The 17,797-nt window shown below is 44.6% G+C and overlaps 1 protein-coding gene across 4 annotated transcripts in view; it reads right to left on the bottom strand.

Annotated features, from left to right (window-relative positions):
• The window catches only part of MYH10 (myosin heavy chain 10), a 1,171,079-nt gene that overhangs the window by 368,436 nt on the left and 784,846 nt on the right, over nucleotides 1–17,797 (bottom strand). For all 4 annotated transcript variants that reach the window (XM_085616842.1, XM_085616841.1, XM_085616843.1 and 1 more), the window contains one exon: nucleotides 14,817–15,029. In XM_085616842.1, coding sequence (XP_085472968.1) covers nucleotides 14,817–15,029 — 213 coding nt within the window. The remainder of the gene's footprint in view (nucleotides 1–14,816; nucleotides 15,030–17,797) is intronic.

Below are 17,797 nucleotides of genomic sequence, written 5' to 3'. Positions count from 1 at the left end.
TCTGAACATTGTGTAAAGAAACAGTCTGGGTCGCCAGACAATGCATGTTTTTGAGTTCAGGTTGATCGGCCCACTATTTAGCCATAACACGCACGCAGCTGCAAATACCTGAAAGTTGAGTGCTTTTAACATTGCAGACTGCATGCTTTATACACATTCTGAAGAAGAGCTTTCCCAGGAGCAGAGCACACCTGATTCTGTGATGTGATTCCACTAAGCTGATCTTTACGGTATGGGTTTCCCCATTCAAGCCTAGAGACCTTCTACTAGTCTAATAATACTAGTTTACTAGCGAAAGGAAGGTGGCTGTAATCCACTTCCATTTATACTATGATTTCTCCTTTAATTTTCTATGGTATTGTAACAATGCTGATGGTTTTGATTTTAATCATTTGTCTGCTTATTTTAGCCAAAGTACTGCATCTTAGGACACGTAGTTTATAAAACAAACCTTTTAAACTTTACCGTGTCTCTGATTACTCTTGTTGTGGACTGATATGAGAATAATTACGAACAGGTATTTCTGATTCCCACCATTCCTGAGAGTACTCTAAATCGCTTGTTCTGGGTTGTCTATACATTGGGACCTCTGAGATAATACGGATAACGAATGGGACACTGATGCTGGTCGGATAGGGGTTCTGGGTTCTGAGGTGAGTTTTTGGTACACCACAATTGACTGAGGTCCTGGTTTCCTGCGCATAGTTCTGTGCATGAGCAGAATCCTGCAACAGGCTGTAAGCACGCTAATACTGAACGCGTGCTGGAAACACTGTAATCAGGTAAGAATGCCTGTCTCCGCCTAAACGCGCTGTGCCTCACTACCATTTAGCGCCGAATAACACCCAGTAATTTCACAATCCCTGCTATTTACAGGTCAAGGACTACCACATCGCCCTTCTGAATACATCAGTGGCATTTTTAGGAGACACAGGTCAGCGCACCAGCATCTCCTGTGCACTGCAACAAGATCCGGGTATTCCACTTCATTGACTCCGGTAAGAATACCTCCTATGGGCTCTTTTACAGAATCCTCCACCACGCATGTTTTGATGGGGTTTCCTATTTTCCACAGGTGGGTTACCTGAAGTGGTTGCAACTTTTCAGAGTTGGTAATCTTGAGGATAGCAAACTTAGGGATTCTAGGACAGGGTTATGCCCATTTCCTACAGGAAGTGGTCATATAGGGGAGCAGTGGCTCCAGGGGTTAGTAGCCCATTGGCTACTACCCCTCGCTCCCCTTAACCTCCTTAAATTGAGTATTTAGAGGACCTCTTGATACCAGATCTTTGGATTCTGAAAGATCAAGAGAAGGAATGGACAAAGAAGAGTCCTGCCACGAGAACTGATGAGCAACGACTGACCTCACACCAATCCTGCCAACCTGACGGCTTCCCTAACAATCCCAGAAGAAGCAGACCTGTCCTGCTACTGTGTAGTCTCCAAGAAACCAGGAGGGCTGCCAGTGCTTCACCAATTGCCTAAAGAAACTCCCTTGGAGTAGGGGAGCTACTTCCCTGCAGCCACAGGAACCAAAGACGCATGGTGCGGTCCACCAAGTTGTTGCTCTCTGGCCAACCCGACACAGTTGCTCCCCAGGAAGAGGACCCTGTGCTCATGAAGGTCAGGTATGTCCTCCCACCAAGTGAAAGGACACTAGGACTAACCGGATCCACTCAGGACCAATATCCGAGGTGCCGGACCTCTTGCAGCAGCAAAGGCTTGTTGTGCCCAGATCAGACATCAACGCCGAGGAAGATAGACCTGCACATTGAGAATCTTTAGGGACAGTGATTCAGGGACAGTGAGACCCACCTTGAGAGTGGCTCAGCTGTCCTGTTTACCCCTCTTCTGCAGAACAAAGACCAAGACGTGAGTCTGTGACCGCCGCCACCCGCCACCTCACCTGCGCTCCAGTGCCAGAGTCCATGGGAGGAGATGGTGCCAACAGTGTCCCCAGACCCACAAGAGCCAAGCCCATGCTTGGAGTTGCCCAGACTGGACTTCCAGTCGCTGCCTGCAGCCTCTTTCGGCAGGCCGCCTCCAACCGCGAAAAGACCCCTGCCCTGGAATACGATTTCAAAAGACACCACTGCACCGGAGCCTCACAGCCAGAAGAGAAGTTGATCAAAGGCGTCCCAGTGTGTCCGAGGACCTCAAAGGTCGAGCTACCCACCGTATTGGTTCTCAGGTCCCTGCTTGCAGCTTCTTTGTAACTGGACCGTTCTCCCATTTAAGTGAATTGGACACACAACACTGTGACACCTCTGGCCCCAGAGCCTTCCAAGGTGACCTGTTGGTGTGGCCTTCAACCTTGCCCTATACTCACCTCAAGTCCAGAAGAACAGTCCTGTAAATCGCTGACCAGTGTACGAACGCAATACATTGTTTCCTCCCTAGGATAACTGCTGATCCAGAAAATGCACTAAGTGTCCCTTTCTGAAAACTGTAAAAAGCCTTAACTCGAGAAGTACGTACCCGATTCCGATGATCTTGCTATCTAAATTTATATAAAAGTATGTGTTGTTTTTATAAAGTGGAGTCTCATTTTTTTATTGGGTGTGTGTCTCATTTACTGCTTTTGAGTGTGCAATAAATGCTTAACACTACCCTCTGAAAGTCGCTCGCCCACACATTTATGTCTTTGCAATTTCTCTGGGGTTTGCCTGGACTCTTTACATGGTGTACCTCTTTTTGGCCCACTATACAAAGAGCAGCCTTCCTACAGTGGACTACTGCAATTCTAGTGTCTCAGCCACTCTCCAAGCTACTACTGCAACAAAGCATTTTTTAAATCAAGATACAACTGAAGGAACAGTTTGGATTAAGGAGACATTGGGGAGTTCGATCTTTATCACAACTCCTAGACTAGTGCCTTCTTGTAAGAAACTGGCTCTATATATACTGCACCAAAGTGAGGTACAGTGTGTATAGAGTCCAAGAGTCTCCAGAGGTAGGCAGAGGTTAAAGTTAGATAGAACCTTACTCTCTAAAGTGGTAGCTTGGTCGAGCAGTAAGGCAGTATCAGAGGACAGTGTTAAGCATTTGATGTACACACTCAGTCAGCAAATGAATTCACGCACTCAAAAAGAACTGAACTCTAGGCCAGTTGTTTTTGTATAGAAAATATACTGTTTATTTTTAGAACCAAGCAAGCCTGGAACAGGTAAGCATTAAATACTTTTCAGTATTAAGTTACTGGATATAGAACTGTTTGAAAATGCAATAGGAATGGTACTTTGTTTGAAAATGCAATAGGAATGGTACTTTGTTTGATTTGCAGGGGAGCAGTAGTATGCAACACTTAGCAAATACAGTACATTGGAATGAATAGGCTTTTTCAATAAATTGCAGGTAAGTTACTTTTCGGATTACTTTTTCTAACACAGTGCTGGATCCTAGATTCAGCACTGGGACATTTCCTGAAAACAGTTGAGAAAATGCGTTTCAGTTAGATGTACAATTTTTAAAGAATATTCTTGTATTTCAAAAGTTGACACTTTGAAACTTTTTGGGAGAAAAAATGTCAATGTTATCCGACACTTTGAAACTTTTTGGGAGAAAAAATGTCAATGTTATCCTATGAGGAAAAGCAGGTTATCGGTTTTTAGATGAGTACTCGGTCTTTGGAGTTGGGGTTCTGGGGTTAGACTCAGGGGTCTCCCAGGGTCAGTGATGCACTGTTGTTGTACCCTCAGTGGCACTAGGCAACCTATCAGCTCCCACCCCGGTCTTGGTTGGAGTCCCTCAAGGTTCAACCCTGTCCCCTGCCCTCTTCAATCTTTACTTAGAGCCGCTCACCTAAGTTCTTCGTACCGCTAACATCTCCTACCACATGTACGCGGACGACACCCAAATAAACATTAATATTTCATCGCTCGAGGAGATCCTCTCCCTGAACAAGGCCCTGAAACTGACCCAACTTAATCTCAACGCAAAGAAAACTGAATTTCTCCTAATCTCCCCTACAAAAGCCAACCCGGAGATTCAGATGTGGATCGAGGCCATCAAAGCCTTAAACTATCCGCTGACCATCGTGGACTCGGCTAAATCTCTGGGTATAATCCTCGACAGCAACCTGAACATGCGGGACCACATTAACTTGATGGCTAAATCAGCCAGGTTCCACCTGAGCTACCTATGGAAGCTGAAACCCTTCATCGATGCTCGTGACTTAAAAATGGCAGTCCAAGCACTAGTCATCTCTAGACTGGAATATGGCTGTTCCACCCTCTCGGGATTACCCAAGATCTCCTTGACACCTTTAAAAGCCTGTCTCAACGCGGCCGCCAGACTACTTACGGGCACTAGGAAATTCGACCACATCTCTCCACATCTGAAAGCTCTGAACTGGCTCCCCCTTGAGGCCAGAATACAGCTGAAACTGGAATGCATTACTCACAAGGCTCTATACGCAAACTCCCCTGCCTATCTGGCACAGAAACTAGTGGTATCCGGAGGAAGCAGGAACTCCTGGTTCGCCAGAGACCTCTTGCTCCAACCTGCCCGTTTTCGGAAAAAAAGAACCTACAATCGGGCGTTCTCCGGAGCTGCATGAAGAATTTGGAACTCTTTCCCACCCGCCATCAGAAGAATCCCTTCTCTAGCACGCTTCAAAAATGAGGCCAAAACTTTCCTCAAGGGTAAATGCCTCGTCTAAGTTCTGTCTTCAACACCACAATGTGCCTGCCTAATCTAAGACTTTCGCCTTTCCCTCCGTTACGGATTCTAACTGTAATTGTAACCATACACTTGTGTCCCTCTTTTTCCCCTACGGGTGAAGCACCCCTGCCCCATGCCAACTGTTTTGATATTTCTGTACTTCTAAGGCTCTTGGTTCTTCACTTCTGTAAACCTTGTAGAGTGCTCCGATACCCTCACGGGTCAAGTTCGCGCGCTATAAAACACTATAAATAAATAAATAAATAAACTAGGACGGCCGGTGTGAGAAAGTGGCTCTGTATATACTGTTCCCGAATAGGTACAGGGTGTACAGAGTCCACAGTCCCCAGAGGTTTGGCAGAGTCTAAAGTTAGATATAACCCTACTCTCTAAAACGGTAGCTTGGTCGAGCAGTAAAGCAGTATCAGAGGACAGTGTAAAGCATTTGTTGTACACACTCAGTCAGCAAATGGTCTCACACACTCAATAACTGAAGTCTAAGCCAATGGTTTATATATAAAAAATATATGCTTGTTTTATTTTAGAACCAACAATAGGTATTAAAATATACTTTCTCAGAATGAGATGCTTTATATAAATACTTTTTCAATATGCAATTGCCTTTTGTAGAATGTTACAAGTTGGTTGCAACAGGCAACACAATTGTAAACACAATAATGCATTGAACTCAATGGAAGTTTCAAGTTATTTCCAACAGATTACTTTTAGGATTACTTTTGGATTTCCAGGACTGGATCCTAGATTCAGTCCTGGGTCAGCACTTGGAATCAAGTGATAAAAGTCGACTTAATTACTGTGATGATTTTTAGACAATATTTTGCTATTTTAAAAGTTGACAAAAAAATATTTCATAGAAAACAGTCAATGATTCCCTATAGCAGAAAATTCAAGTTGCAGGTATAGTATGTTCTTGTTACTTTTGTAATCAAGTACTGTGTGCCTAGACTCAGTACTGGGACCTTTATCCAAAACAGGTAAGTAATTACGTTTTCAGAAATTATACGATTTTTAAAGAATATTTAAAGTTTGCAGAAATTGACAGAAGAAATTTCACAGAAAAACAGTCAATGATTTCCTATGGGAGAAAATTGGGTTACTGGGAAGTACAGTTGTAAGTATTTTTCAGAGTCAGTGCTGGGCACCAAGATCCAGCACTGGGAGCTCACCTAATAGCAGGTGAGTAGTTTCGTTTTCGTTACTCGGCTGATTTTTGGTGAATATTTTAAGTTTTGAAAAGTCCACCCAGAAGAAATTTCAGGAAAAAGCCAGTCAATGTTACCCTATGGAGAAAATTGAGTTATCGGTTTAAAGGTAAGTACTCGACTGGCAGAGTTAAGGTTCTGGGCATAGACTCAGGGGTCTCCCAGGGTCAGGTAGGTACAGTTGGTTCACCCTCAGCGGCACAAGGGCGGCCGGGTGCAGAGAGAGTTAGGCCCAATGTTATACTATGAAAGGTAGGGGGCCTTGGTTGATGGCTGCTGACTAGCAGGCCACGCGGCTGTGGGAGCTGGGCTCCTGGTCACTTACTCAGGGCAAGTGGGGAAGTAGATAGGTGTAGAGGTTGCAATGCCAGGGCCACTCTGGTGGCTGGGTGCAGGGTGCTTTTGAGCCTTCGGGCGCTCAATTGATTTCAATGGGAAATCTCCGGTTTAGAAAAAGACTGCAAGTTCGGTGACGAAGATTCTTCAGGTACCACCACCACTTCGAGAGGTAAGTTCGGTAGTTGGAGGATAGGTAGGTACCAAGGGATTGGGCACAGGGGGCCGCCGGGTGCAGGGGTGCCTTTTGGTGTCGGGAAATCTTACCCTCTGTTGATCGCGGTTGGGGGGGCACCTGGTTCTGAGGCTGCAGGCTTCTTCAGGAGTGTCGAGGGAGGACCTTGGGGGCCGGACTCGGGGTCGCAGTCGCCGTGGGGTCGTCCTCGTGGTCTTTGTTCACTCCGGCACAGGCCAGGCTTGGCGGGTGCAGAGTGTGAAGGGTTCGCGGTTCCGGGCTGCTGCCAGGGATTAGAAATAGATTTTGAGTAGAGCCTCTACTCGTGGGAGTCCCAGGGGTTTAGAGTCGAAAGGTAGCCAGGCCCTCCGGGGTTTGTGAGGTTGCTGGCCACAAGAGATGCAGTTGGTGTCTTCCTCTTCTTAGCAGCTGCAGGGCAGGTCTTCTTTCTTCTAGCTCTTCTTCGGATTTCAGAATCTGGGGAAGCAAGGTTCAGGGTGCCCCTAAATACTAGATTTAGGGGCGTTGCAGGTAGGTGAAGGGCAGGGACCAATGGCTCCCTGTCCTGTGGTGGGTACACCCCCTATCCTGCCTCTCTCCTGTGGGAGGGGGGCAGAAGCCTAGTCCTGATTGGGCAGGGCTTCCCATCTTCAAGATAGCGAGAGCCCGGAGATGTGCTTCACCTCGCCTCCCCACCTGAGGGGTGGGTTGGCAGGCTGGCAAGGGAGGTAGAGGAGGAGGAGGAGAGTTGACGGGCCGATCCACATTGGCGACCCCTGTTTCTCCCTATGTAGGATTTGTAAAGAGGGTTTTCCTGCTGTTGTTGCTGAGGCTGTCGTAGGCTACGAAAGGAAGACCTTCCAAATCCTCGATACTTCCTATATCCAAACCCCCTGGACTGAGTTTGCAACACTAAGGACTTTGCCGTGGCCTTGCTATCCTTGAATCTCTGAAGCACAGAATCAGCCTTCTCTCCAAAAAGTTTTGATCCATCAAAAGGCAGATCAAGAAGGGTAGCCTGCACATCTGGAGAAAACCCAGAAGATCTGAGCAAAGCCCGTCTCCTGGTAACTACGGATGAGCTCATAACCCTGGCCATCGAATCAGCTGTGTCAAGACCAGACTGTATAACCTGATGAGCTGCAGCCTGTGCATCCGTCAGAACCTCCATAAAATTACCACACTCATCAGGCAGCTTGGGTGCCAATTGTTTAGCAGCATACATCAGGGCATGTATGTATCTATCTTCCCAGCAAACAGGTAGCATTGGTTGACTTTAGCGCCATACTAGAAAAAGAAAAGACTTTCTTAGCCGATTGCTCAAACTTTTTAGAGTCCCTGTCGACAGAAGCTTGAGGAAATGAGCCTGTAGACTGTTTAGAACAGGACCCCTGCACCACTAAGCTTTCAGGGGACGGATGAGAAGAGAGAAAGGCAGAGTCTCCTGGAGCAGACCTGTATCTCCTTGCCACAGATTTCGACACAGCAGGAGCAGAGAGAGGTTTACGCCACACTTCCAGGATAGGCTCAGTTAAAGCCTCATTAAACGGAAACAGTGGCTCAATTATCGAAGACGGAGAATGCAAAACCTCTGTGAGCAAATTTGGTTTGTACTCTGCTGTAGGCAATTGCAAGTCCAAAAGCTCCGCAGCCTTTCTAATAAGCATGTGATATGATAGCACCCACCAATCACAACTACATCCAGAGTTTTGTCACATGGTGGGAGTCCCTCCGGCATCTTCCATCTGGCACTACTCTCCCTGTCCTCCAATCTTGTAGGGCTGTGGACTATCCATTATCAAATACCCGGGACCAGATAGATAGACTTTCCGTCTCGGTAAATTCTAATATTTTTACTGTGACTTCTGCAGAACAGCATATAATATATAAATATTTATGTGCCATTTATTTAGGCTCTTTTTCGAGCCCAAGAATACAGCAGCTTTGGAATTCAATTATTCTCACCATATATAGAGGTTTTAACACAGTGGAAATTGGTGGTTTTCCTGAAGAAGGCGCTTTTGACCCGAAACTCGTGTAGATGAACTTGGCAGACAGTTGTCAACTAGCCACAACAAGAATTTACTGCTGCCAACAAGATTACATCAATAAGGATTAAATGTACACTTTAGATATTGTTTGACAAATACTGTATTTTCAGTGTAAATGTAATGGTATGATAATTGATGCGAATGAGGGATGAATGAAAGGTAATTAATGACATTTCTAAGGATATCTTGCTTATAGTATGTAACTGCCTTTTATACTGAATATTATATTGATAAATATATAAAAACAAAAAAATATCATTTAATATATTTATTTTTTCTTTTACATACCCTTTGTGCCTTGTCTATCGGTTATCACATATATTTTTATTCAAAATCTTTTTATTGGTTTTTAAAGACATTGAGATACACAAATATGTAGAGAAAAAGAAAACACGTAGGTGAAGAAGACCCCAATGCACAACATCATCCGACCAGTACAGATTGCTATTAGAACGTATACAGTTTATGAACTAGGAATCGGTGATTACCAAACAACTTTAGCAGGCATCTTATGCCTCTCCCCCTAACCCCCTCACTCCCCAAAAAGGAAAAAACAATAGAACTTAAACTAAGGTGTCACGGGCAGTAAATAAAATAATTCTAACAGTCGCTGTGAAAGGTTACTGTCTAAGGCGTGAGGAACCCCCCCAACTTAAATTTCCTGTTTATAACTCCAGGACGTTAGTGACTGATCTAGATGTGGAAGAGGTGCAAAGCTTGTAATCTCGGGCTGCATGCAAATAGAGGCAGTCCCTCAGATAAATATTACACCGGGGGGCCCACACATAGTCAAATCCCTTGCGGGTGTCCTCTACAATATCTGCCATTCTCTCCATCGCCAGTGCCCGTCACAATCTGGCGTGCCACTGCGTGAGAGAAGGGGCTTCTGTTTTCTTTCAAGCTGCGGCCACCGCCATCTTGGCCGCCCCAAGGCAGAGCCACATTGCCGAGCGGTCCCCTTGTGTCTGGCACTTCAACTTGGTGTCCCGGATCCCCAGGAGTGTATGTTCTATCGTGTCTGGAATCGGGTACCCCAAGATGTGCTTCATTTGTGCTAGAACCTCCTTCCAGAAGGGTTTGATGTGATATGAGCAGATATGCCTAAAGTCCCCCAGCAGGCACAACCCCTCCAGCACCGGTCCGAAGAGTTAGGGAAGATGGCGAGCACCCTCTGAGGATGTAGATACCAGTCGTACATAATTTTGTAATGAGCCTCCTGCAAGAACATAGAACGGTTAAACTTGGGAACATCCCTATATAATGAAGACCATTGTTTCTTCTGTAGTGGGGTATCTAGTAGTGTATCCCAGAACCCTTGGTATCTAGGGGTGTGTGGGGAGCGCCGCGTTTGTAGAAGGAAGTTGAGAAAGGAGATGGTACCCTTCAAGGAGGCCCCGGATTGGGCACATTTCTCAATGGGGAGTAGCTCTCTCGTGGCGGCCCTCTGTACCTGTGGCTGCAGAGCCCAGTGTTTAAGCTGTAAATAACAAAATTTCTCAGTAGGTGGGAGCCGAAATGCCTTGGAGCATTCCGGGAAGGAGACCAGTTTCCCATCTTCGAACAAATGGGAAAGTGCAAGGCAACCCCCCTCCTGCCAAGCGTCGAAGGGACCTTCCTTTATTGCCGGGGGGAATTCTGGATTGAAGTGAATGGGAGTGTATGGGGAAGGGAAGGTGGTGAGAGGAGTGGTTCTATTAAAAGCGTCCCAGACCCCTAAGGGGGGGTGAGTTCGCCTTATAGTTATGCTCCAGCTTGGGGGTGAGTTTTATTCCCAGGTAGTAAGTGATGTCCTTGTGGGCACTGCGAAAGGGGGTCGTGCCCTCAATCGCCCGCTTGGCGACCCTTGGCACTGTGAGGTTCATGAGGAAGGATTTCGAGAGGTTCACCTTGAAGCCTGAAGCCCGCTCATATGAGGTGAGCTCTGCCAGTATCGCCGGAAGGGAAGAGTGTGGTCTTGTGACAGAGAGGGGGACGTCATCCGCAAAGAGGGACATTTTGTGTTAATCCGTGCCGAATGGAACTCCCCAACTGTCCGGGTTCGAATGGATGCATTCCGCAAAGGGCTCAATGCTGAGCGCAAATAGGAGGGGCGATAGGGGGCAGCCCTGGCGGGTGCCCGTGAAGTTAGAAAAATTCTGAGGCCCCTCCATTTACTAGAACTTTGGAACGCGGCGCATGATAATTCACTTTGACCATCCCAATAAAGGAGTCGGCAAAGCCAAACCGACAGAGGGTGCGGGTCAGAAAGGACCAATCCACACAGTGTGAGAAGGACTGTGGGGATCGCCTTCCTCTGCGCCTTCTCAATGATATGGACCACCCGTTGCAGATTGTCGTGGGTTTATCTCCCATTAATGAAGCTTGCTTGATCGGCCTGCACCAAGAAAGGCATAATGTTTTCCAGGCGGGTGGCCAGGATTTTGGTGTAGAGCTTGGCGTCCACGTTTAGGAGCGCTATCGGGAGGGGTCCTTCCCCGGTTTGGGAATGACAGAGAGCAGGGCTTCGCCCATCAAGGGGGCCACCTGTTGCTTAATAGCGATATCATTGAAGAGTGTTACCAGGCGCGGGACAAGCTCCGGTGCGAACGTGCGATAGAAGTGGGTATTGAGGCCGTCGGGACCAGGTGCTTTTAGGTGCTTAAGGGAGTCGATCGCCTTCTGAACCTCTTCAGCGGCTCAGCGGTCCAGCTCACTGTAATCCTCCATTTTGGGTCGTGCCACCGGCAGCAATCGTAGGCGCGTCCTCCGCCAGCACGTATCTCCTGCAGCTCCCCACTCGACACCGGAGGATCTCACTTCTCCAGGCGATCCATAGGATCGTGTGGCCTGGATTTGGAGACCGCAAATGCTTGTGGAACTGAAGGTAAGTCTGGGCCTGGCGCGGAGCCAATCGGATTTACGTCCCGTCGGCCATGTTGGTTGGCCACGCCCCTCACACATATATTTTTATCTTCATTCTTAGATTGTATACATGGTTAGAAATTATGTAAGAGTTGCCCTATGTTTCCTTATATTGTGATAAAGGACATATCCTGAAAGATTAAGGGTGAGGAATTATTCTTGATTTATCCATTGGATAATGTAGCATTATGCAAAAACAAAAACAGACTAAACCAAATTTCACAGGAATTGCAATCTCTCACTGCTACTGCACAATTGTCCTAATCACGGAAACAATATTCAGACTAAGACCAAGATACACGGTAAGACTCAGGAGGGCTTTCTGTAAAATGGAGGGCCAGAAGTCTCATAGTGACAAGCGACTTGATTTACAGAATCAGGCAAGGAAAAGCAATATTTCTTGATTTGGTAGGCCCAAAGATAATAGGCAAAAAATCAGTTACAATGCTATGAGTCTTGTGCATCAGGCCTAAATACCGGATATTAAAGTTAGAATGCATGTTACCACTTATAAAAGGCATATATGTTGGCCTAGATATCTGAACAGAAAAGAGGCCATCCAGCATATAGAAAAAAGTTCTCATTATTCAATCTTGCATTGCTAACAATCATCAGCCACAGACATTTCTGATTGTTTCTCTGTTCGAGATGAGCTACTGTGACATTGCACTCCAGATAGCCTCTTGAAAAAACTGTAGAAGTCCGCAATCGTCAAAGTACTATAAAATCCTAGAGACTAGAAACCGGTTTTGATGTCTACACAGAAGAATCTCTCCTACGACCCCTATGCAGTCATGAGCATTTGGAAAAATCTGTAGATGTTAGCATGCTGAGGAGAAAAAAACAAGTATCATCGACTCCCACAAATCATTGTAGTATAACAAGAAGCTTCTTAGCAAAGTTGAATATTATAAGAAAATTACCAAATACTAAAAAGGAAAATGTATTTGATAAACATACAACATTAAGGTTTTTGTCACCGAAGACCAAACCAACATTGTGAAGAGGGTTGGCTGTACAACCACTTTTGGTTCCCCATTTCGAATACCTTTTGCCTCACTGCTTTTGATTTTCACTTGGTGGACTTAAGAACATATTTGTTTACACGTTCTTAACACCTGAAGAAAGGAAAACTATGAACCTTTGACTGTGACCTATGCATTAGCGGATGCAATATAAATGTATGAAACTATGGGTCAATGTGCTCCTAACAGAGTGCACCACTCATTAAAGGTTCATTTAAAAATAGCATACTTAAGAAACAGTATCTGGGGGATGGTACTCCACCACAGTGCAATATTAAAAAGGTTTATGGAATTAGGGAACAATCCTTGCATTATCGCTATTCTCTCCTCTGACAATATTTTATATAGCAATGCCTGTAGGGTGGATAAGAAACAGAATAATTGAGTACACCAATCAAATTCAGACCCGCTCCGGCTGATTTGACTTTTGTATAAAAACATAAGGAAGCCACCCTCACACTTGTTAAAGTTATAGTTTACTGTTTCAGCAAGCACTTAAAGGAATAATACTGTTATAGAGTAGAACAAACATAAAAAAGGTAATTTAAACGCCAACACCTAATATCATTTACTTAACCCCATTTGTTATTGTTACACTATTTAGCTGCACTTTAACAAGTTTGGAGGGAACAATAATCTTCTGCTTTAGAGGATGTACTTCTGCTCCTTGAAACTCTGCAAGTAAGCTCACTTGCTGATGTAGAAAAGACGCTATATTTAATTTAGGAAGCCATTTATGTTAATGATGTGTACACTGCTACCTGCACAGTATTAGAGGAGTTTGGATTAGCAGTATTAGAGGATTTTGAAAAGTGCCTAATGAAAACCTAATAGTTTATAAACTGCTGAAGCAGATATAGGAGCAGATAAACTTTGGACTACCATGGATCAACTTTGGTTTTAACATTAGGTGATGCGCTCCAAAGGGAACGTTCTAAACTGAATTTTATCACATCAGACTGTTATAGAGTGAGTCCAAATATAAGACAAAGCAGACTTAAAGTGATTACTTTACTATAAACACAGATGTGAACATACAACTAGAAGCTAAAAATGTAAAATATAATAGAATGTATGTAACTTAACTGAACAAAATAAAGGATTATATAAAACAAAATCCATTTAGCACCCAGTTGGAAGAACTATACGGATATGGCTCTATTTCAATATAATAATATTGATAGGACATTTCTAGAGTTCTATGTACCAGAAAAATAGATGAATGGAAATCACAATAAAATGTATGAACGGTAAGGTTACTTTGATCAAAATTATAATCAAGAGCATGCTGGCTAAAATGAGCATCCTAGTATCTTAAAGCAAGAGCTGAGAACCCTAAGCTATCAATAGATGAAAGTAAACAAAATAGTATATATTTTAAATTAGCACTCCACTTGAGAACAGTTTAAAACTTTAAAAAAAAAGATGGCTAATCTAATTCCAACACCTATTCACAAACTTGAAACACAAATAATTTCAAAACCTACACATTCACCTTGCAGAAAAAGTTAATTAATTGGGACCAATGATATCCACAGCTAAGTCAAACCCTTTAGACTTAATTTCAGATATTTGACAGTTCAAGAAGCCTTTGGCCTGATCCAGAAGCTAAACTCCACATCCTGTGCTGGAGAGCCATGACCAAATACCTTAATAAAAGAGTGTGCCACTAAGCTAGCAACACTTTAACAAATTTATATACCTGAACCGCAAATCATAACATGTTTCAGAAGACCTCAAAATAAACTCGGGCAATCTGTTTGCAGCTTGTAATGTTATAGAATCACATGTACATTCTTTGAGATCTATATTTCAGTTTCGTGCATATGACATGAATTGACTCGCTGTGGCAAATGGCTTGATGAGGGGGCCTTCCATCAAATACCTTATTTGATGGAAGGAGGCCCTAAAAGTATTAACAAATAGAGGTTAATCACTAAAAGGAAGTCGCTGAAATAGACAGAAGTGGTCTCCGATCCATGCTAAAGGGGTGGGAAAAAAGGACGAAACAGCAAGGGTACAATTATGTGCAAAGATGAGCCTGTGTCACATTTGGCATACACCTGCATACACAGTACAAATTTGCAAATATCTCTACTTTAAAAAGATAGAGATGTAATTTTTGGTTTCCCAAAAGGGATACCCAAAAGCTGAGAATGGGAAAGAAGCACGTCTTAGGTTAACATTTTTGCTGTCACTGAAAATGGCCCAAAGGGAGAAAACCACAGGGTAATACAGGTACATTAACCACGGAGTCCCTCTCTAGCCTCTCTAACAAAATAATGTTACCATACAAAGACATTCAGTGTCTTCACGAAGTAACCCTATCACACCCTGAAATTTCAGAATGAGGAATACTTGCTTAGCTCAAAGTCGAAGGGATTTCAATATCTGTTCGGTGAAATAAGAGGAAACCTCATCTCAACAGTTAACAATCAAGTACCTCAGTTCCTGTTGGGCAGCAGTTGTATCCAATGTGTCCTCCAGTTCTGTTTTTAAAGCCTCAAGCTCCTCACTCAGATCCCGCTTTTGTTTTTCCGCTTTATTGCGGGACGCCTTTTCTGACTCAAGATCTTCCTGGAGCTCTGCAATCTGGGCCTGCAACTCACGAACAACTTTCAGGGCATTGTTCTTTTGAATAGCTTCATCATCACCTCTATCAAGCAAAGGAAATGCACAGAACAAGCAAATAAGTCTGGAGTTTCTAGTTGAATAATTCACAAACAGGTGCACAATTGATTATTGCACAGCTTTAAAACTCAGACAAAAGAGTCAAAAATTCTATGTACTCAGTTTCTTCTGTGTGCATCATTAGCACCATTTAAAAAAATATATATTTTTACAAGACTTTCAAAGTCGAAGAATAAGGAATATGCTACTTACCAGTATGCATCTGTCCTTGGCATGTAGAGCTGCAGATCTACACACTTTTGCATAAATCGCCATCTGGTGTTGGGCCCGGATGTTTGCAGTTTGTTTTTCCTCTTGGAAAGTCTTTGGAAGTCACGAGGTCGGTGACTCCTCCCTTGGATCATATTGGGCATGGGCTTCGGATCCATCCTCCGATTGTTTTTCGCCAGCAGGGAAAGATGGAGCGTAGTAATAACAGTGAAGAAACCCATGCGTGTTGTATCTAAATAAGATAGACTGGAACTGATACAGGTAGCCAGGGAGGCGGGTGGGCGTGTGTAGATCTGCAGCTCTACATGCCAAGAACAGATGCATACTGGTAAGTAGCATATTCCGTTCGAGGCATATGAGCTGCAGATTACACACTTTTGCATAGACTATATAGCCGTTCCCAACCTTAGCGGCGACCACCGGTATCTGTTGCAGTGGTTTGAAATAGTGTTTTTAGTACAGCCTGGCCCACACTAGCTTGTTGCTTGGTTTGCACATCTACACAGTAATGTTTAGTGAAAGTGTGCGGTGTTGACCATGTAGCTGCTTTGCAGATATCATCTAATGGGATGTTCCCTAGAAAAGCCATAGAAGCCCCTATCTTTCGTGTAGATTGGGCTTTAGGGGGAACGGATAGCGTTCGCTTTGCTTTGTGGTAGCAAATCTGGATGCATTTTACAATCCACCTAGCTATCCCTGATTTTGAGATGGGATTGCCTTTGTGTGGTGGAGAGAAAGAGACAAACAGTTGTTTGGTCTTTCTGAAAGGTTGTGTTCTTTGGATATAGTAAAGCAAGGCTCGTTTGACATCTAGAGTGTGTAGAGCCCTTTCTGCAACAGTTTGAGGGTACGAGAAAAATATCGGTAATTCTACCGATTGGTTTAGATGAAAGGGGGAAATGACTTTAGGTAGGAATTTTGGGTTGGTACGAAGAATAACCTTGTTCTGGTGCATTTGGAGAAAAGGTTCTTGTATGGTAAATGCTTGTATCTCACTGACCCTTCTAAGGGAAGTGATGGCTACAAGAAAAGCTGTTTTCCATGTGAGAAATTGCAGTTCGCATTTATGCAAAGGTTCGAAGGGCGGCCCCATTAGCCTTGTGAGAACTATATTTAAGTTCCACACAGGTGAGGGTGGTACTCTGGGGGGAATTATTCGTTTTAGGCCTTCCATGAAGGCTTTAATGGCAGGTACTCCTGTTGCCTGTTTTGTAGGTAAGCGGCAATTTGTTATGTTATTACTTTTTGTATAGCGCACAGATGCCGCAGCAAAGTGGCGTCCTGGCGCTGAGAAGATGGTAAAACATAACGGTGAGAGAATACTGGTCATAGATGAGCTAAAGGACCTAAATAGTGGCAAACAGGAAGGTTTTCAGACATTTCCTGAAAGGAAAAAGGTTAGTAATAGAACGGAGCGAAGGGGGGAGGGTGTTCCAAAGTGAGGCGGCTAGCACCGAAAAAGAGCGTCCACCCATTCTAGCTCTTTTGAAGCGGGGAACAATTGCCAGGTTTGATCCCGCAGAGCGGAGCGCTCTGTTCGGGAGATAAGGGGATATCGTCTGGGCAAGGATAGGAGGAGTAGACAGCTTTAGAATTTTAAAAGTAAGACAAAGTGCCTTAAATTTAATCCTCTGTTCCACCGGGAGCCAGTGCAGATTTTGGATGGTTTGGCGGGCAGAACAAAAACGTGGCAAGCCAACCAGCATCCTGGCCGCCGCGTTTTGGATACGCTGAAGGCAATTGCTGCGAGGTGTAGCCGAATGGAGGTATATGCTAGGTTACACCTTTGTAGATGGAGTAAGTAGCATATGATGTGTTGTATAGACACGTCTAGAGGATTGATTGTGTTGTTATGGCAATAAACAACAAATCTTTTCCACTTGGCAGCGTAGCAGGCTCTAGTGGTAGGGCGTCTAGCCTCTCTGATGACGTCCATACAGTCAGGGGGAAGGTTTAGGTATCCGAATTCTAAGATTTCAGGAGCCAGATCGCAAGGTTGAGCTGAGCTGGGTCCGGGTGCCTGATCTCTCCATGGTTCTGGGTTAGGAGGCATAGTGAGAGGTGTAGCTTTTAGTGTGGTACTACCGAGAGTTCCAGCAGCGTGGTGTACCACGGTTGTCTGGCCCATGTTGGAGCTACTAGGATCAGTGTGAGGGAATGCTGTTGTAGCTTTTGCACCACTAATGGAATTAGTGGGAGAGGTGGAAAAGCGTATGCAAATTTGTCTGACCAGTTCATCCATATCGCATTGCCTTTGGACAATGGGTGTGGGTATCTGGCGGCGAAGCTTGGGCATTTTTTGTTTTCGTGGATGGCGAAGAGGTCTATCTGCGGATGCCCCCACATTTGAAAGAACGGGTGAAGAACCTGCGGGTGAAGTTCCCACTCGTGGATCTGCTGTGTCTGTCTGCTGAGCAGATCTGCCATGGTGTTTATTACTCCTGGTACATGCTGGGCTAGGAGAAAGATTTTGTGTGGAATTGCCCATCTCCATATGCTCTGTGCTAGTTGAGAGAGCTGTGG

The sequence above is a fragment of the Triturus cristatus genome, chromosome 7 (genome assembly GCF_964204655.1).
Source record: "Triturus cristatus chromosome 7, aTriCri1.1, whole genome shotgun sequence".
NCBI lineage: Eukaryota > Metazoa > Chordata > Amphibia > Caudata > Salamandridae > Triturus > Triturus cristatus.
The sequence above is the reverse complement of the archived record's forward strand: the minus strand, read 5'-3'. Positions and strand labels throughout refer to the sequence as shown.